Below are 22,171 nucleotides of genomic sequence, written 5' to 3' on the forward strand. Positions count from 1 at the left end.
TGATTCTTCAACCAATTAATTTCCTTTAGAGAACTAAACAGCCTGTGAAGCAAGAGGCATCACTGTGAAGAATGTAACGGTATAAACCAAAGCTTTTTATGACGATCCGTTCTCTTGCTATAGAGTGATAACCGTATCGCAGCTGGGAGCAGTGACGTCTTCTCGTCTAATGGTGGCTTGTGCGGCACTTGCATCACAGTTATTCTTGGACCAGCAACAGGCCAGTTTGGCTTGACTGTCAGAGTTTACTAACTATTGCATATTATACTGTACTATTATTAATGTTACAACTAACACTATTATAATCTTGATAGTACAGTGAAAGGTCTTTAATCCGGCATTCTATAGTTCAGCACATTTTGTAATCCGGCACAAATCAAGCACAATTCCAGCTGTTGACCATGACTGCTACAGATTATCATTATGGTCTGTAAAGCCTGCCCCACACGACACCCATTTCCTTAGCAGTTTTCATGTAAATTTATGCTAGCGCGCCTGCTCCCATGTGGGTAACATTTCAGCACCCTTCCAAGGGGTCTGGCTCTGGGTATAAAAGTTTTCATAACCGAAGTCTTAGCCAAAACCGTAATAGAACGTGTTCTATTTTTCTGCCATACCCACGAGCTGGAGCCGTCAAGATGGCGGACCCACGTGTTGCAATATAACCCCGTATGTAGTCTGTATTGTCAACATTAAGGGACGTAACAAATGTAATGGTATGCCAAATGAAACTTTATAATAGTAAAACTACTATGGAATATATTTGTTAAGCTGAAATTGCCACAGAAAGAAGTAATCGGAAATTTTAAAATACGTTATAAAAATACGTTGCATTGTATATTACCCATTATCTCCTATCGCATTCGTAGAAGTTGCGGTAGCGTAAGTTTTTTTTAAGTAACAGATAATTAAATTGTACATACTGTGCTTTCTGAAAATATAAATTATGTATTAGAATTAATTTATGATATAATATTATTAACTACATTTAGGTGTCTCAGTCCATTGATTTTATTCATAGTACTACGTACCTAGATTTATTTTTACTTTTAAAAAAGTAAAGTAAAATCACATGTTCACAAATAATTTAAACCAAAAGTTAATTTTATAATTAAAACGCCAACGTTTATTAAGAAACGAGTGTCCATAAATTAATAATGAATAAACTGATACTTCATAGCGACACACCTGTGAGGGTAAAAAAAAACATGCAAAATGTTTTTCTTCACCTAAGATTTAAATTTATTACGCGATATGTGCGTGTTTATTTGTCTCACTGGGTTACAAAAAATATTAGTTACAATTCCTCTAATTATGTAGTTAAATATATAAGTAATCAATAAATCTTATATATAACATATATGAATCGGTAGCATTTTTTTTTACTATTACAATGAAATTAGCTTGATTAACTGTATAATTAAATTAATATTAGAATTTAAACCGTACATAAACTACATTTAGTAAACCCAATGTCCCTTGTATCATTTAAATTTATATATTTTTAGATTTTGAAATTAACCTACAACTTAAAAATATATTTGTAATTCCAAAATTGCTCTTAATTTGTTTTTAAATACTAAACCAATTTTGTTATTTATTTGCAAATGAAAAATATAAGATAAAATATCAAATAATATTTCCGCAAGTTACATAATTTTTAACACAAACAGGTGTAACTTTCACTTTTTTTTCAGTATTTTGATAAGTTGACTACGACAGGTTTATCCTCCCCTGATATGTTTGCTTTGGTCGGCAACTGCGTTGGCTGGTTTTCTGTCAGCATTCTAGGTATCGTGTGTATGGAGTTAAGAAATCTCTCTGCGGTTCTGCTATACAAATTTTTATGAAAATTTTTATACCCATGGGTATAACAGAAGTTATAGCAGAAAATGGGCATCGTGTGGGGTGGGCTTTATCATCTCAGTACAGTGTTTAGTGTTTTCTAACGGATTACGTTTCACATTTTCACATTAAAAATATACTGACATTTAATAACACTGCAAAATTTTTATTCTGGCATGGCGGTGATCACAAATGTGCAAGATGAAAGAACTTTCACTGTACTATAAACCAAACAGATTAGGCAAAATAAAGACTATGTGAACTTTTATGCTCCACATGATAAAAGGTTTGATGAGAAGGTCAAGTTTCTCAATTATATACCATATTTGCTCGAAAATAAGCTGAGCTGAGCTCAAATACAAGCAGAGCTTTTATTTTGTGTATTTATCCCACTTCCACTATGCTGCTACTACAAACATTTACCAAAACTGGTTATAGAATAATTTAATTTTGCTGAAAACTAACTTTTTAAATAATAGTAATTAAACAGCCTACAGGAAAAAATTTTAATTTAAGGTTTAGTCTTTAAAATCTGTCTGTGTGTATCTGTACAGTAACAAAATGATAAAGGCTTAGGCTTAATGAGTAAAGTTTACCATCTTGACACTGGTAAGCAGAGTGTGTGTAATTTTGGTCTGAAAAAAATATAGGGGAAAGATATGACATTGAAGCTGGCCAATGATAAAATAAGCACTTGAACGGAGCAACGAAGGGAATTATAGTACAATAAACTTACGATAATCTGGCACCTTCTGAACTTTTCTGGTGCCAGATTACCAGAAATGCCGGATGAACGGATGGTATATCCCTTTATCGATAAACTTAAGTAGGTCTGCAAGATGGTGTTTGGCTGCAAATATTGTTCAGCAGGAAAATAAGGATGAACACTTCAATGCAAAAACAGGCCAAAACTAAAATGACTGTTGAGTACTGCTGAAGAAACTCTTAAGCGCACCGATGAATCCAAACCTTCCCGAACCATGCCAAATGCTCTCTACTATTTCAGGGCTGCGCAGAGCATACTGTATGTGCGTACTGTAAAAGAGTTTTTGACCTATGACTAAAAATTTTTAGGTTTTTAGATAAGTTTGCTTAGTTGGCTGAAGTCTGTACATTCTTAGGGTCTTTCCCGACCGTAAGATTTCAGACTATCAGAAGTCCACTGTATGTAATATTGGGAACAGCAAAAGCCTAAATATTGGCATGAAAGTAATTACTAAAGTTAATGTTACTTTTGGAGTGAAAATAGCTGTTTCGGTACGAGTAGGAGATCAAGTAATAAAATTGGAGTATAACTGTAACAGAAAATAAGTGCAATGGAATATCTTGATAATAGATGTTCAAGAAGTGTGAATGAAAGCGTTCATGTTTTGCAGTATTAAATCAATTTAATGGAGAAATGGCTTATATTTTTTGCGTAAAATTAATATATACGAGAGTAATATTGATAGTATATTAATAATTCTATAAAGCCAAGAAAAATGTATTCTTTTACGGATTTAAATTATTTAAGTGATTTGTAGAGTTTTGGGTGAATTTTGCGCTGTTAGGTCAGAGGTGTGTGTTGTGTTAATTAGCAATGTTAGGTGAATTATTTGTTTTCTTTGGTAGATTAATCATTAAATACATTAGGTAGTGTAAAAGGTTTAGATTTCTTAGGGTGATTTAGTTTTACACCCGGTGATGGTAGATAAGCTACATAAATTATTTTTATAAGTTAACATCACGATATGATAGGGATATTGATGAAGTCACCAACAAAGGAAATGCTGAAGTAATTATGACATTTTTATGGTACAAGCGCAGGAATACGGTGTTTAGGATGGATAAGTTCACATGCATGTTTATTACAAGATATGTTTCTTGAGGAAATTACATTAGGGTATGGAAAAGTAGTATATCTTCAGTATTGTGTTCTATACTAGAATAGGTAGGGTTTTAGTATATAATACAAAATTGGAAAGTTCGTTTCATAAAGAAACTTATTTTGGGCAAAACAAGTAATTTATCCACACCAAAAACCCCCATGTTCCTTTACTTGTAGTGGCGGTAATGTCAATGCCACCATGTTAGCGAAGTCATTAATGTTTTATCACATTCTTAACTACTCCCGGCCTTAATTATATTGATAACTCCGTTAACAAAACTACGTTCAAAACCAACACTCATTAACATTTCAATTTGACAACCCGCTCATATATAAACAAGAAAACAGCATTTACCTGCCAACTCAACAGTAATACTTATATAATGGCTTTTTGAAGATCAAATTGATGGGCATACTTTATCTTCAATCCCTGTGGTTGCCATAAATGCTCTTTTTTTTTTTACACTAGCAGTAAACTGTAATTCCACGGAAAAAAATAGTTTACAAAATTAAAATTGTTTGTATATCCATGAAATTTTTGTTAAGGCGTAAACTACTATGTATACTAGTATTATTTGAACTATACGTGAGCATATGTGGTCACACAAGACGAACTATAACAAACAAAGAAAGTTGTATTTAACCTCCTCATTCGAAAGTGTTGACACACCAAGGCAAACATTTCGGTAACCTGTTTGTCGTTTTTCATCGGTGTTGTTTATTTTTTACCGGAAGACAAATGACGATAGCGTACAGTATGGCCACAACTGCGCAAAGTGCTATGTCATATTATGTATGACAACTCAAGTATATCACTTGCTCCCGGACTTGGCTTGCTACGTGCAACTGCTGCAATACGATTTCTAGCTCAGAGGTTAAATTTTTCAGTTCGATAGCAGTATTAAAATTTCAGTTGACTTCGATAAAGTTGTTGCTTACTTTATATCGTGATCGTGAAACACGCGAGAACTGCAACCCACTGGACGGAAACAGAAATTATTTGAATGTAGCGCACTGAATTTAGTTTGCATGTATATTACTAAATTCTACCACCCATAACCTGGTCTAAATTATTAACAGACACACGTGTTCCGTGTTCGTCTTATTTGCTGTTATGGAGGGTAAATTCGTTCTAGCATTGGACGTCGGTACAACGACGGTTCGTTGTCACGTTTTAGATGAATGTACGACAGCACAAGGAATCGCGCAAGAACAGGTAAGATATGAAATAAATTATCTTCTGTATAAAATCTTTTATTGAATACATGATTTATGTGTGTAACGTAATCCACAAGAATTTGATAACCAGCACGGGCGAATTGACATCTAGAATGAATTTCCATGGTTCTATCCCCCCACCCCTTCTTATATACACCAAAAATGAAGGAAAAAAACTGCTTACGCTCTTGATGAAATCATTGGTAATTATTCCGTATTTCAGTTCATGGAAAAGGGGTGGGGGGGGGGGGAGATGAGGAACAACTTTGCCCTTTCTTTGCTTTCATATCTTTACATTTTTTGTTAGATTATTTTATTGGATTGTCCCTTTTTAGGGGTGGGGGGGGGGGGGTGGTGGTTGGAGGTGTAATTTTCATCGTGTGCGCATACATACATCAATGATAAAATACAATTTACAATAGAAGAATCGAAGGATGACATTTTGCGCCCAATATTAAACTGTTTTCGTTTCGTGGTTTTGAATATTACTTTGTGTATCCAGATTTCAATTTAGATTGTGTTTGAAAGTTGGTTAGTAGTGTGTCCAACTTCTGTTTAATGTTTTTAACAAAAGTCTGGGAGTGTTTAAATTATGCTTGAAAGAATAATGTAAAAATAACATGGGCCATTTGTTTACAGCAGTTGATTATGATAAATCTGTTGGAAAAATTGTAACTATGTATAATTGAACTATGTGAAATTTTATTAATTTTTGTTTTATTTTAATGTACTAAACATGAACCATCAAACACTTTCTGCATTGGAAGTTAGACACAAAAAGAATGCTATGAGATTTATGAAACCTCAACAATGTACCAACTCATTTGTTTTTACAGTAATGTCGTAAACCAAGATTAAAAATGACATATGTAACGCAATTCTAATGTCTAACTCAGTACAGGAGTTCATAACACGCAGCTTATACTAGCGTTCCACTAGTTAATACTCATTAAGTCACTGCAGCCTGCAGCGGCATGCAGTTATTTTCATTACTCATTAAAGCCCGTTCCGCAATGACACGGAAACATAAAGACGGAAATGGATGACGGACTCGCTTCCACAATGCACGAAAACGTAATAAATGACAACCAATGAGATTGAATTTCACGGTTACGAAATAATTAATTTAATTGAAAAATTCGGAACTCAAAAATAAAAACACACACACACGGGTTAGTATTTATATATGTAGTAAAAATAAATCACAAAGAAATTGGTTGTCTGTAAAGTCGGTTTACGGACGATAGTTTAACGTGACAACGTCATAACAAAACATTGATGAAATGATTGCATACTTTTATGAATAAAATTGAATCATTTTTATTGAATTATCACTAGGTATTTTGTATGAATACAAAGAATGAGTGAAATGAAATCTACAATTTAATTGATAAATATACTTTTATTTGCACTCATTAATTCAAATATGTTTATTACTTTAACGAAGAGATTATTTTAACTTTAACTTGTATACATGTTTGCTATTTAACTTCAAGGTCGTCGAGAATGTTTTACGCTTTTTCGCAATTACACATTTAACGACGAAGTTTGTTCGTCGTGAAATTGAACGTAGAATTGAATAAAAATGCCCTTGCAGTTAATAAAATAAGTATTAGTAAGTTTAAGAAAGAATTGCGGCTTTAATCTCCAACCCAGACGCTCGTGGTGCGCTGGGGCCGAGATTAAAATTCGTCGAGACTATTTTACGTTTTTATGTCTTCCAGTGCTCAAAATGATATGCAGTTGTAGTCCCGGGCAAGAAATTTTATTTATAATTCATTAATAATAACGCCCCTCTCGATAAACAAAGGAAAATATGTATTAACGAGTGCCTGGTTGCCGCGGAAGCGGGTAGATAGCGAGATTCGTTCGGTTCGCGTCCGTCACCGTAGATGACAGCACCGTAGGGGAATAATATTATTTCGTTTTTATAATACGATTTTATAACAAATACGCATACGCATCCCAAATACACCAAACTTATTTGTAATGTTTTACAATATTTTTTAAAACATTGTGCAAAAGATCCCGGGTGTAATTTGAATTATTATGTGTAACTGTAAAACACCATTGTTCGTACAAAAACGTATTTGAAAATTCAACATTACTTTTAAATAACCGTACCGATTGTGTTAAAAATCGGTGGACGATCGTTAAATTACATAATAATTCAAACGATGAAAACATGATTGAAAAGTCAAATCGATGGTGGTTCCAATCGAGTGGAGAGAGATAGATGCGGCGCAAGCGTACAATGAGCGTAACAGGACACATCGTAGTGGGACAGTGTGCGTTACGAGACACTTTTTAGTGCGGCGTTCATCGATTTATTAGACGTCACGTCAAAAAAAGATAGAACACTAAATATTCTTGAACATGAAGCAATTAATAACGTATTTAAAACGTAAACATTCATCGCTACCACCGCGGCCAAATACTCAGCTTCTATTGGTCGCACGGAGTAACGTAAAAGGAAGAGCTGAGAATTGCCGAGGTAATACTGTTACGAAATGTAGGCAGGGCCGCGGCGCACGCGGGTTCGGAGCTGGCTGGCGGCCCCGTACGACCACTGACGTCACGTGGCCGCCGCTGACATGACATATGATACGCGCGCCTGGTGGATTGCAAAGGTCGCCGCTTCCCCTTCCTACTCCTCCCCTCCACCCCCCCCCCCGCCCCTTCCCGCTCAGGCGCGACGCTCTGCTTCGGCGCACTTAACCTGACACACCTGGCAGCTGTGGGAATTCCGCCTGCGGTCGCGCGAGCTCCCGACGCCTTTCTCGATAAATCTGGCATCGGGTCGGCACGGAACGACGCGACTGGTCACAGCCGCGCTCGTCACTTCTAGAAGTGGCGCCTGGGCCCATATCAGCCCGGGACGCCGGCCTCCGAGGGAGTTTTCCCGCGGCGATAGTGCCGCTGGTGCGGCGGAGTACCGGGGCGAGTGTCTGAGCGAGAGTTCCGGGGCGAGAGAGTCTACGTGATAGTGTCGTGGGTGCGGCGGAGTTCCTCGGTGAGAGAGCTCAGTTCCTGGGCGAGGAGTTCCTCGGCGATAGTGCCGCGGGTGCGGCGAGAGTCCCGAGCGAAGTTCCGAGCGAAGCGTCGAGTGGTGCCTCGGCGAAGGGAAGTGCGACGGCGGCGGTTGAGTGGGGCGATGGAGGTCCACGAGGAGTGCTGCGGCGAGAGTTGCGCCAGAGGTGCGGCCCAGAGAGGTGTGCGGTGTGTAAAAACCGAGTGAGTGGGGAATAAACATTTTTTTAAGTGTAATTGATTATTAAGCATTTTTAGAAGATTATTTGTTAGTGATGTAAATATTGGCAATCAATAAAACTGTCTAGTGGTAGAATTTTTAATTGGGCTATCCATTCACGAACCCAGTAGTTTTTCCGACGACGATTATTATTGTGGTTTAATAATTCGTAACAATATGTACGGGTCCGTGTCAGTGGCGTAGCGTGGGTGGGGCGGAGGGGGCGGCCCGCCCCGGGCGGCAGCCCGCGGGGGCGGGTCGCCGGTGAAGCGGGTTGAGATCTGATCTATGATTCATGCATAACATGTGTCAGACACACTATAATGTTCCATTTTTATCTAAAATTTTGCGCACCAACAATTTTTTAATATTTATTTAAAAGAAAAACTGCGAAATCACTGACAGAGCTCTTTATAACGTTTGTTTGTTTACATACGAGCGGCAACATCGCATCACGCCGCGCCGCCCGGCGCGCGCGAGCCGAGTTGAGCGGCACTCCTTATTATGTTAATTACTCATACAAAATCTTTTGTTTCACGCGTCGGCCCGTGTCGATGCCTCTCTTTCGCACTCATTGAATTTAGTACTACGCATTGTTATTACTACTTATAAAAAATAGCTATATAATAATACTAAAAAAATACTTTAACAATACCCCCGAAAAATTATAATTTGATCATATACTTCGGAGCTCCGAAAATTAAATATAATTACCAAAAAGGCATTAAAAATATATAAGAACATAACTCCGCTATACTATCAAACTTGACTATATTGTCGATTGAACAAGAATTGGCTGCTAATATTGATTTTGACAAAGTTATTTCTGACTTCGCTGCTCATAAAGCCCGTATAATCCGCTTGTAAAACCACTCATCCTATTTTAACTTCAATAAAAGGTACCTCATTGCATGTGAAATTTAATTTTAACTAAGCACCTATAGAATGGGGGCGGCAAAATGGGTTTCCCGCCCCAGGCGCCGAGATGGCACGCTACGCCACTGTCATGAAACTCGCCGATATTTGTTAAATTAATACCTCCATATAAGTTTATGTTAGCAAAATCTTTTTGTTATTTCTGCCAGTAAAATTGCTAATATAGCTTCAATTAGCACTGGAAATTCAAAATTTCCCGGGGGAGGACCCCCGGAACCCCGCTTTTATTAGCAGGATGGGTGAACCAAAGGGTCTTAAATACAAAGAGCTCCGGCACTGTAAAATTTGGAACTACACCACTGGTTTTATGTTATATTTATAATGTTATATTTGGTACCAGCGCGGTCGCGTTCTTTCTTGTTCAACCTGCAGCATAAAGAGCGCTGTTGAAACAGTCCCTGCATTTCCCGCTTAGATAGTGCTACTTGTCATGAACTTATATTTCGTTCAGATTTGGCATGTTCCAAATGGAAAAATTGTTTTAAGAAACTTTAATACATACAGTCAATCTTTTATGGTGTATTTCAACAGCGAGTAATATTTTTTTTAGAAAATTTTCTTCTCTCTTACTCTCTCTCTCACACTCTCTGCCGTTTTACCCAATACGGTATACTTACGAGTCGAGGTTTGAATTGCACCTTACACGTGCTCTTTTTGGTAGATTTCAAAGAAATACTACATATTGTAGCCATCAACTGTCGCATTTACCGAAAATTACTTCCAACCCCGTTTCACAGTAACGAAATCGCAAGGGCAAGCGGGGCTTCCAGGTGCTTCCCCGTTCCCCCGGTGTGTCTACGTCCATGCTATTAACAGGCCAAATCGTTAATCGGTCTAACAGTGGCAGCCCTAAACTATGCGGAAGCATTTACGTATGTGAGGTCCTAATATATAGGATAGGTGCAAAACAACTTAAAAACAACTTTTTTTTTAAGCCACACTTGACCTTACATTCTGACGATGGATTTGCTTACTTACCTTGAGAAATTTTGATGTTCTTCCCTGATAAATTATATTCCGAATAGTTTAAAGTTTGCCAACGATTAAATTCCGGTGAAACTGCGTCATAAAATTAGGCAATAAAAACTTTGAAATTCATTTTTAAGTGTAACTCTTAGCTACGGCATTTGGCGGGAGTGATTTCGTGACTACGGCGGAATTCAAGGAACGGAAATGTGTAACATTCACAGTGCTGCCATCTGTGACGGATGGTGGTAACCAAAGTTTACAAAGACAAAGGGAAACTTTATAGTATTAACTGTTAAATTGATTTTATCAATGGGCACTATTTTAATAATATTCCTTGTATAAAATCAGGTCAAATGCCGGGGATAAGTATTTTTTCAAGTCTTTTTTTTGCTTTTATCGGAGCCGTTTCATTATATAGTTTAAAATTTCGTTCCGTTGATCAAATGATTCAATAGTCAATGTAGCTGCTCCGGCAGCGAATCCGAGCGACGGGTGCGGAAACTACGCGTGATTCGCGTACGGAAATGTAGTTGAAAACACAATTTGCGTATATTTATCACGCTCGGCATTATTTTTAAGAATTATACTTTAAACTTTGTGTCCGAGTTTCGTATTATATGTTTATTTGCAAAATGAGAACACATGAATTTGCTGTTACCGAGGTTAGACGTACTGGCGAGTAGGTACTGAAAGACTCGCTCAAATTGTTTTCTTACGAAATCATGAAAACTCAGTTGCAATCAAAAGGACATTGACTAGCACTTTATATCACACACTAACAACAATTCAATTGTTTAATTTAATAAAATTGTTCGATTCGTTTTCAAAATCTTGCACTTCAAAATAACGAATATTCTCCTGTGCCCAATCGAACATCCTATCCACATAAAGGTTCAGAGTCAGTTTCTGTACAGTATAAATATACATGTAGCCAGTTTAAAAATATTAATGGGCCCGAAAAAAAAGGCATAATTATATCTCAATGTGTGCACAGTAAACAAACGAATGGCTGGCTTAAAGTCAGACGGCGGGACCAATATGCTATCTGAATAAGCCACTTTAAAACACTGTCAAAAAATAAAATCCCTAAAATGTTTTAATTTTTAATAAATTTTTAATAAATGCGTTAATTTTTGACAGAAAACTTGACAAACAAGGGAAATTTTTAAAAAATGAAAAGGGCTGGCGTGGGGCCCTGAATGGCTGCCCGGACCTGGGGCTGCGCCGCCCGTTCTAACGACGAGGCGGAAAGCCCCGGCTTTGAAAAGATACCAGTCACGAAGGTGCTTACGGTCGTCACTTTGCGCAAGTCCCTCTGGACACTCTTCAGAGCCGTCTGCTCGCGCAATAACTCAGTCGTCCCTGAACCAGCGGACACTTTGCTCGTATACCAGGGTTACCGCACACAGGAACAATCTGCGACAACAGGGAAAACTCAGGGATTCGAAACGTCGCGTCGTCTTAAAAAAAAAAAAAAAACCTTCGAAAACCCAGGCAGATTAACATCTTTGTTACAAAACAACATGAGTAATTTTTCGTGCTAATTGGTAGGCATCTTGTCCGCCAACTTGATTTAGTGGCTGGCGTGACTGGCTGGAGGGCCAAGGGACCCAAGTTCCATTCCTGGCCGGGTAGGGGATTTTTTTTTTTTTTAAATTTTTTCCCTGGGTTCTGGACTGGGTGCTGGTGATGTCCCTGTCACAATGGCATACCGCCGTGGCATTATTCTGCCACCACCGTAGCGTTGTGTTCACGACACACATGGATAAAACAACTGGTTAGCATAATTTAGTATCTTATTAATGTCTTAAAATTGGTATGTAATTTTTTCCTTATCTAGTGATACTAAGAACTTTGTATTATTTCGAAACATAGTTAATTATCTATCGTCGTTGAAACATAGTTAATTATCTATAGTCGTTCGCCTGCCTGATCACAATCGCATCATTTCAAAAATTGATCACACACACACACACACACACACACACACACACACACACACACACACATATATATATATTTCAGTCTAGAAAGGTAAAATATGTAATGTTGATGGAAATAATAACATTGCAAACTGCAGGAAAACGTTTTATTGTTCCTATTAGTAATTGGTGTATTGAAATATATTTATTGATACCGATGAGAAAGGGGAAATATTTTAAGTACTAGTACAGGAAAAACCCAGGGAAATCGACTGAAGTGTGATCCCCATCTTACCCACGAGTCGCTCTCCTTCATTTCTCGCCTGGTCGCGCCGAGTTTGATAAATTCATTGCTTTGTGTTTTCAAGGTTGAGCTACTGTATCCAGAAATCGGCCGAGAAGAGATAGACCCTGAAAAATTATGGACCATCATCTTAAAAGTGATGAGAGATGCATTGTCAAGTAAGTTTTATCTTTAGCCTATTTGTAACATCAAAAACAGTAAACTCCTAGTATTTAATAGCATCTACCACGTCACTGTTATTTGTTGATTTATTTGCAGAATAGTTGCTCTACGGCAACATTTCTCAAGTCAAATGCCATAAGCCTAAAAATTAAAGAATTTAGCTATTTAAATAAGGAAGGAATGTTTTAAGGTTTGCAATAGAGCATGAGGGGGAGGTGGGAGGTAGCAGCAATTGAAAATGCATTTTTGGGGGAGGTGGGAAACGGAAGTACCCCAAGAAAACACACAAGTATTTTGTTGCTGAGGGGCGACATATATACAGGGTAATTATAAAGTCTGTGAAACATTTCAAAAAATCGGTAAAGTGAAATGGCTAAGAATTATGTAACAAATTATATACCACGTGAAAGAAAAACTCTCAAAGTTTTTTTTCAACTAGTAATAAATGTTCTATGTGTCCACCTTGCGTCACACGACACACATCTAATCGATAGTCCAATTCTGCCCATACCCAACCCAGAATATCAGGAGTAATGGTAAGAGCAGCTGCTACGATGCGGTGTCTCAATTCGTCAAGGTTCTGTGGTAGAGGTGGAACATAAACACTATCCTTGATGTATCCCCACAAGAAAAAATCGCAAGGTGTCAAGTCTGGCGATCGTGGTGGCCACGGGAGTAGCACTTGGTCAGCGGCCGCCCCACGGCCCATCCAGCAATGTGGCAACGTCTCATTCAGATAATCTCGTACCACATTGTGATAATGAGGTGGAGCACCATCTTGTTGGAAGATGAAGTCCCTGCTATCAGCTTCAAGTTGTGGCATAAGCCAAAATTGCAGCATGTCGAGGTAGGTGATACCAGTGACAGTTCTCTCAGGGAAGAAGAAGGGGCCATAAACTATCTTGTTTGACATGGCACAGAACACTTTAACTTTTGGCGAATCTCGGACGTGTTAGAGAGTTGCATGTGGATTCTCTGTCCCCCATATGCGAGTGTTGTGTCGGTTGACTCTTCCAGAGAGATGAAAAGTGGCTTCGTCCCTGAAGATTAATTTGCTTGCAAATTCATCGTCTTGAAGACAGTTCTGCATGGCAATGCAGAACTGCAGTCGGAGCAATTTGTCATCGTGGCTGATGGTTTGCAGAAGCTGCAATTTGTACGACTTCACTCTTAATCGCTTACGAAGAATTTTCCACACTGTTGGCTGAGGGATGTTCAATTCTGCACTAGCCCGATAAGTTGACTTCTTGGGACTCCGCACCATCACGTCCCGTACACAATCCACTGTCTGTTGTGACACGCCTGGCCGATCCGACAGTTTTGCGCCGCACAAACAGCCGTCTTCCTCGAATTTCTTGTACCACTTCATTATGCTATTGTAAACTGGTGGTGTTTTGTTAAACTTGCCACGGAAAGCTCTTTGGACACTCACTACTGATTCGCTACGGGCGTATTCAAGCACGCAAAAGGCTTTCGCTGCCTGGTTCGCAGCCATTTTCAGCAACTACATGCACTAGCGCCCCTGTCGGTTGTTTTTTAAAATAGATTTTTGGCGCTTCAAAAAAAAAACTTTGAGAGTTGTTCTTTCAAGCGGTATATAATTTGTTACGTTATTCTTTTCCATTTCGCTGTACCGATTTTATGAAATGTTTCACGGACTTTATAATTACCCTGTATATTTATATATATATATATATACACACATATATATGTATGTGTATATATATATTTATTCAGTTTTTGACACACAGAAACGCTATTCAACGTGTACTTACTATTACTTAATTCGATCGACCTCGACAAACACAATACACAGACATCCAAATCACCGCGTTACCACGTTTGTGTTGAGTTATACTGAACGGAAAGGACCGAGCGTCCACTTCGATCGGTTAAAGGCCCATACACACATTCCAATACAACTACTCGACACGATCGAATTTATCGACTTTTCTTGTCGATGTTTTGTTGTCCTACATACGTTGGCTCCGACCAAACCAAGAGAACGCCCACCAGACCAGTATAAAAGAAACACTTGTGGTGCGTAGTGCTTTTAAAATGGCTACTGTCCCTCGGAAGCATAAGACACCGTCACAAAAACCATATTTTTTAAGAGAGCAGTTTAAAGAACTTTAAATAGTGCCTCACTGGTATGCCAATAGAAAAAACGTCAAATGTGGTCAAGTTTATGGTTAAAAATGCTTTTAAGCGATAAATGGACATAGTTTATTATGCCTCCGAGGTACAGATTTAAAAATCTTAAAGTACTTTTAGCTCTGCTTGTAAGCAGTTCACAAGTTTTCCATCCTATTCTAAAGCACCCCAATCGTAGCTTCAGAACTCACTTTTTTGTATATATCTCCAGTGTGGAACTATTTCTGTTGAAAAAGATGTAATGTCGTATATTCCAAAGACAACCATGTTGTTTCCAGTAACTCAAGTAGCTCACAACCAGAATTCTCTCTTCTTCCAAATGCTTCAGACATTTTAACTATTGAACAACCATACGTGTGCTAAATAGGAAGGTCTTCGTACGTTTTTATCAGTGACTGCGTGGAACTGTGAGTCAGTGGGGTGTTAGCTGCGCGTGTAATTCAAATTTGCGCGGTATTTATTGTAGGTTTGCTTTTTTGGCATGGTTCTTTAACAAATCGCTTGTTTTTGGCATTTTCTGCGATCCATTAAATTAATGCTCCGCAATTTACGAAAATTTTGTATATGCAAAAAAAAATGTACAGTGCACGGTTATATTTGTTTGTTGAAAGATTCTTTAGACGGTCCGTACGGAAAGAGGCCGCGGGTCGGAAATGGCCGATTTCCAGTGGCGGCGCTAGACTTTGTGGGGCCCTAGGCTTTTTACTTTTATGAAGGCCCTCCCATCACCGACGTTTGCAAAATTAACTCTTTGAAACTAAATTATAAGCCAACCTGGGACTCAAATTTTGACGATGGTTTTGCCAATTTATCATAAGAAATGTTATTCTTTCCTGATTAATAAAAAAAGTCAGTTTTTTAAATGCTTACGATAAAATTCCTGTAAAATCGCGTAATTATACGTGGCAATAAAACATTTACAATTTTTTCGATTGCTAAATCATTAATTGAATTTTGTATTGACCAGCACTTTAATTTACATGCTAATAAAAAATTTAAATTTTCATTTTCCCATAGTGTCCATATTTTTAAAAAGAACGCTAGAAAGAAGACTAATAAAATAAAGATGAAAAACATGGACGCGGGGCCGTGAGCCACGCGCGAGCAGCAGCGACTGAAGGCGGGGGGTGCGCGTGTCCGCAGAGGCCGGAGTGGGCGCGCACCAGGTCAGCGGCCTGGGCATCTCCACGCAGAGGGCCACCTTCGTGACGTGGCACCGCCGGACCGGCCAGCCCTTCCACAACTTCGTGACGTGGAAGGACGTGCGCGCCGACCGCCTCGTGCGCCAGTGGAACGACTCGCTCACCATGAAGGTTGGGGGCTGTGGTGGCTGCCGTCAGAGACGTAACTAGAGCCCGGGAACCACACATAACTTAGAAACATTCAACTTAGAACAGTCATGACTTAGAAACCTCGAAACAATCCACGTAACTTAGAACTGTCATAAGTTAGAACGATCATAACTTAGAAACACGCAACATAGAAAAACACAACTTAGAAACGTCATGACTTCGAAAGTAATAACTTAGAACCATCGCAACTTAGAAACACAACTTAGAACTGTCATAACTTAGAAACACGTAACTTAGAAACACGTAACTTAGAAACACGTAACTTAGAAACACGTAACTTAGAAACACGTAACTTAGAAACACGTAACTTAGAAACACGTAACTTAGAAACACGCAACGCAGAACCACACAACTTAGAAACGTCATAAAATAGAAAATCATAACTTATAACTATCACAACTTAGAACTGTCATAATCTTAGAAAAACGTAACTTAGAAACACACAAGGCCGAACCATGTAACTTAGAACTATCATAACTTAGAAACGCACAAATTAGAACAGGCATCACTTAGAAGATTCTATCTTGTGTGTTTCTAAGTTGTGACAGCACCCCCAAGAGCCCTTTCCCTTCCCTCTTTGTTTCAAACCAACCAGACCAAAACCTTTCCCGACACAACACCTCATATTGCCATCACAATTTAATTCCACTGCTCCAAATATTTTGTGTTCAACTTAGATTGTATTTATTTGCATCATTTATTTTTAATACATAGCAAGTTGGTTAGTATGCACAATGTACCAGTTTTTAAATAATTTACGATACAAATGTATGAATGGGCGTAGATCCCGGGGAGGGCATGAATGCCCCCCCCCCCCCCCCCTGGAATTAAGAAGCCTCTCGCTGACGGGGGGGCCTGCCTGCACTTGCAAAAGCGTGACTTTGAAACGGGTTTGATGTCAAAACTATGTCTTATGGAAAACTTTCTGTATATTTTAAAGTTTTCCGCATATTGCATGCATGTAAACCAAAATATGGACAGTTTAGAAAACACGAGCACTGTATCCAGAGATGACGTGTCGGTTAACCCCATGTGCAAAACTCTCGGGCCGCAGCAGGACACTGCCAGGACGCTCTTTTCGTTTGTGGCTGCTGCTGCGAATCCCCAGCAGGTAGATGTCTCGTGGGCCGTGCAGCTGAGCCCATCTGTGTCGCCGCGTGGGACAAAGACTCGGTCGGGGGTGGCGAGCTGGGCAGTAGTAGAGCCTTTCTCCGCCGTCAAAACTACTGTCGACACTGATTTTTTTGCCTGGGACCGCTTGTTTCTTGTGGCAGCAGACGGCGATGTTTGCGTGCTGCCATATTTATGCTGTTTGCCTGGCCAGGGTGCAGCTGTTGTAGCCGCATCGGACAACCGGATAGTCTCGTAGAGCTCCCAAAGAGGCATGCCTGACGGGGTCAGTGGCCACGCGGACTGCCTGGTTCCTGATCTGCAGCTCGCCCGTGCAGTGGCTGGCGCAGATCTCTTGAAGGCCCCGCAAGACGCCCGCATTCACAGTCACTACCCAGTAGCCGCATGGCCTGCGGGTCGTGTGGGAGGGACTCCAATACGGGCTCCGGAGGCTGGGCTCAACATGCCACCTTCGCGCAGTAGGTACCTACACTGGCGACATGTGCCGCAGCCGCGCTCCTCGCACCACGAAGCCCAGTGCCTCGCTGGAGGAGGAGGAGGAGGAGGAGGAGGAGGACAAGGTGAAACTTGAGTTAGGTGTTGAGGATTGCTTGTTGGTCGGCATGGTGCAAGAGCGAAGCAAAATAGTGACCGCTCGCGCTCGCAGCTAGGAAACATTGGCTTGCGATTGGCCATTGTAAACAATTGTATGTTCATTTATTTACATAGGCCTGTAGCACTCCAACAGACATGTTACTATTTTAATTTTGCGTCTTGTCATTAGAGTCGGACGCACACCATTCTACGCCAGGGAAATTGGGGAAAGAATGGCTCATAGTTCATAGCTAGGAACTACCACGTCATCTGCCAGTAGTGGCTTTGGAAATCCGTGAAAAACAGAGATCAGGCTGGCCGGACTGGGATTCCAACCCGGGCCCTTTTGAAGGCAAGTCCATTCCTTGTTGCCAGTTTGTGCCGTAGCTGCCATCGCGTGTGGCTCTGAACTGCAGGGCGGCGTCACATCATGAGTGCGGCACCAACAGACCTGAAACCAGGAGGCTGGAGGATGGGGGCTGTTTGTGGTGGGTAGTCGCATCTCCTTCTCCCCCCTCCCCATTCTCTTCCTTCCCGGCCGCTGAAATATAACGAAAACTCCACAAATAAAGGCAATACAATGTCTGACCACATAACAAATAAATTCACAAGTCATTAAAGAATTTTTTCAATAGGCCAAGTAGTCCAGTAACCATATACATCATACCTTCCGTAAGATCCGGTAGTTCTGATTTTTTTGCTTATTTGTTTATGATATTGGTCCTAGATATAATGCAAGTTTTTGACCTTGATCACCAATACCCAGCATTGTCAAAAATCCAAAAAAATGCTATAAACCTAGATATTTTCTACATTTTTTCAGGTTTTGGCGATTTTAACTTGGAGGACTAGTTTCTGATTATAACTATGCCATACATTTTCAAAATAGACTAAACCAATAACACTTACCTATTTGATTATTCCTTTTTAAGTTTATATTTGGTACGTCTTGACTTAACTGTCTGTAGGTTAGCTACTTCCAGGCTTGATTACGGGCATATGCAAGAAGGGGGTGCCTAAAATAACTATCATTCCCACCAAAAAAGTGGAAAGGATTTGAATGAAAAAAGCAGGCAAAGTGGTTAATTCCCCCTAATAAAATTAAATTCTGCATATGCTCCTGGGCTTATAGATATATAAAATACTATTTTGTGTCTGATCTCTGCTTCCTCTACCCTCTTATAAGTTAGTTATAAAGCATAAGTAATAGTTATTATTATTTCACTTCCACTTTTTCATGCCAGTTTTACATTAATACCAGTGCTCTAAATTATGCTTAGCTTCAATGTAAAATATGGTTAACAAAGTTCATGAAACAAGTTCTCATAATTTGGTTGATTTTCTTAAGAGGTTTTTTTTTAATAATGCTAGTTGCTCGAATGTATTTTTATGCAGGGGTTACGAGCTGGTTCTCGGTTCCTGTATGCTGTAACAGGCATGAAGAGGTTCCTTGCTGGAAGTGTGTTACGCTTCATGAACACTCAGGTGAGTTTATTCAGCTTGAGTGTGAGCGTTTGTTTTGTCAAGGTCCTGTTATATTGTATTTTCTGTCTTACATTCGAGATATTTTCTATACTGTCTTTCATTTGAGGACATCTTATATTCTATGCTATTTTACGTTCAAGATTATCTTATATTCAATGGTGTCTTATGGATGTCAACATATTTGGAAGCTTCACTTTTATTGGATATTATCTTACATCAAATGCCTTATTTTTTTGTTCTTTTGTTGGAAATTTTGATTTTTTGGGTACTGTCTTATGCTGAAGGTTGTCCTATGTTGGAAGTTATTTTATGTTGGAGTTCTTTTATTTCAGAGTTTGCTTTTTTTTTTATTTTGGAGGTTATCTGATGATAGAAATTGTCTGATACAGGTGCTTGCTTTTATTGTAGATCACCTTACATTAGACATTGCCCTATAGTTTATTGGGACTCATTTTTTTTGGATGTTACCTAATATTCACTACCATATTACATTCAGTCAGTTTAAATTTTAAGTGCCATGTATTTGTTTTCTTATCATCAATATTTTACATTCAAGGAAATCTTGTAGTGAGATCACCTTTTACAAAAGATCTTATTGTACTTGATGTGGTTTAATAGTGAAGCTGATTTTGTACTCATTGCCATCTTGTATCCTTAAAGTCTATTTCATCTTAAATTTGAAATAGTAGGTACTTCATTCAAAAACCATTCTGCTGTCAAGATTGTTCAGTATGCAAGATCACCCTTCATTTGAGTTTGTCCTCCAAGCGAACATGGCTAAAGTACTACATAGATTGAAAATTACAATTCTCTGTACTGTCTAGTTCGTGAACTAGACATCTGTTTACGAACAGAAAGCGTGTTGCATATTATAGGGTATGGAACCTTGAAAACGGTCAAGTGGAGTGGGACAGCCATTCATGAAGCTAGCCCAGCTTGTAGCGAGGGTGTGACGGTCGCCAGTGGCGTGCCCAGGATTTTGCTCTGGGGGGGGGGGGGGGGGGTCAGGCAGAAGGCTAGGGCCTTTCCGGGGTGCCTAGGGGGTATTCCATACCCCCCAGCTAGGCAAGGGGTCCGGGGGTCCTCCCCCGGGAAAATTTTGAAAAATATGTGTTCAATATGGCTGATAGGCTATCTAAAAATACTGGCCGTAACTTCATAAAAGTCAGTTTTATGAATTTAATATTAAAATATTTTTAGCCCTGGGGGGGGTTCCGGTCCCGCTCGTCCCCCCCCCCCCCTAGGCTAGCCCCTGACGGTTGCAGGTGACGATGCGGCTGTTGTGGGCGCTGCAGCACGTGCCCGGGTTGAAGGAGGCGGTGGCGGCCGGCGAGGCCATGTTCGGCACGGTGGACACCTGGCTGCTGCACCGTCTCACCTCGGGCCGCCTGCACGTCACCGACATCTCCAACGCCAGCGCCACCGGCATGTACGACCCCTTCACCGCGAGCTGGGGCGCCTGGGCCCTGGGATTGGTGCGCATACCGGCCGCCGTGCTCCCAGAGGTGTGGGACACCGCAGCAGACTTCGGGCCCATCGCCCGGGACGTTCTGGGAGCGCCCGTGCCGGTGCGCTGCTTGGTGAGGTTCTGTTGGGCTCGTACTCCCTGTACGTTACTACCGTGTTTCATGTTATCGACTTGTGCTGTCCAGTGTACATCGGGGTGATCAGATATAATCAGGGGCGCAACAACAGGGGGGGACAAGGGTATTTTGCCCCCCCTCTGAAACCTTGAAGTGGGGGCAAACGGGGGCAAAGAAAGTGCTGTGTAATCAAATTTTAGATAATAAAACTGCTTAAATAGCACCATTTTCCACCTTGAAATACAAATTTTCCCGGGGTAGGATCCCCGGGGAGGATCCCCGGGCCCCCCGCTTCAATAGGGGGGATCAATGATTCTTTATAAAAAGGTATATTGCCCCCCCCTTTGGAAATTTAGTTGTTGCGCCCCTGGATATAATGTGTGGTGAAGTAATGTATGTGGAGCAGCGACCTAGTGCATTCCAAGTAAACCCACTAGCTCAAGACATTTGTCCACCTCATATACAACTTGCCGGCTTGAACTCTTCGGAAATTGAACCTGAACGATTTTGGTGGAAGATGATTCACCTGAACACTCAACCAAGCTTGGGCAGTTACTGAACCAGGTGGAAAAATCATCCTTACTGATTGTGAGAAGCTAGGATGGAGTGTTTGTTGCAGGGCCATCTAGAGACACTTAGGGCCCGGAGGCAAATAATTTTGTTGGGCCTCCTCCCAATTACCTAATGTACCACTTTTAAAACCCCACAAATTAAATAAATAAAAAAAGTGATGAAGTCGTTCAGTACTCACTAGTGATGTGTAACATCCAACCTCGGTAATGAGGAAATTCTTGGTTACGTTGAGTAAAGTTACAGCAACGTTTTTGGCCCTACTCCTCGAGTTTGAAATTTTTCCTCATGCTTATGCTGCCTGTAACTGCTCTTGATTTACCCATCCCTGTAAATTAAAACATCAGTTTTAGGAAATTATTTGTTTAATGATTACTTAATTAGTTTTTATTAGGTACCAATTTTAAAAGGATTAATTAACATGACATTAAAAGGAATGAATTTCAAATTTTAAAATTAATATCAATAATATCAACCATTAATACTCACTTTATAAAAATAACTTCCAGGAATGAATTCGTATTACAAACTATGTATTAAAACACCACACACTTTAATAGAACATTTATAAAATTATTGAATTTATATTATAAATTATACATTATTATTTCATAACTTATTATTAACATATTAGAAAAGCCATGTGGCAATGCATTGCACTGTTCAAGACTACTGTTAGCAGAATGAACGATAAACAGCTGTGTCTCCTTTCTCTTTCTCCCCTTCTCACTCTTTTTTCAAACACTATGGAAATTTTTGCGCTCGCTGACATGCTGCAGCACAGTGTTAACTTGACGTCGTCCGGGCCTGCGGCCCCTTTGAGCCCGATATGCCACCGCCCAAACTCCAC

General features: G+C 39.8%; 1 protein-coding gene across 2 annotated transcripts in view; it reads left to right on the forward strand.

Annotated features, from left to right (window-relative positions):
* Window positions 1–4,483: 4,483 nt before the first annotated feature.
* The window catches only part of LOC134542334 (putative glycerol kinase 5), a 47,069-nt gene continuing 29,381 nt past the window's right edge, over window positions 4,484–22,171 (forward strand). Inside the window, exons 1-5 of one of the 2 annotated variants that reach the window (XM_063386484.1) lie at window positions 4,484–4,928; window positions 12,376–12,469; window positions 15,771–15,940; window positions 19,079–19,168; window positions 20,434–20,748. In XM_063386484.1, coding sequence (XP_063242554.1) covers window positions 4,827–4,928; window positions 12,376–12,469; window positions 15,771–15,940; window positions 19,079–19,168; window positions 20,434–20,748 — 771 coding nt within the window. In that variant the 5' untranslated portion in view covers window positions 4,484–4,826. The remainder of the gene's footprint in view (window positions 4,929–12,375; window positions 12,470–15,770; window positions 15,941–19,078; window positions 19,169–20,433; window positions 20,749–22,171) is intronic. The other variant, XM_063386485.1, reaches the window with a different exon arrangement.

Source organism: Bacillus rossius (genome assembly GCF_032445375.1).
Source record: "Bacillus rossius redtenbacheri isolate Brsri chromosome 4 unlocalized genomic scaffold, Brsri_v3 Brsri_v3_scf4_2, whole genome shotgun sequence".
Taxonomy (NCBI): domain Eukaryota; kingdom Metazoa; phylum Arthropoda; class Insecta; order Phasmatodea; family Bacillidae; genus Bacillus; species Bacillus rossius.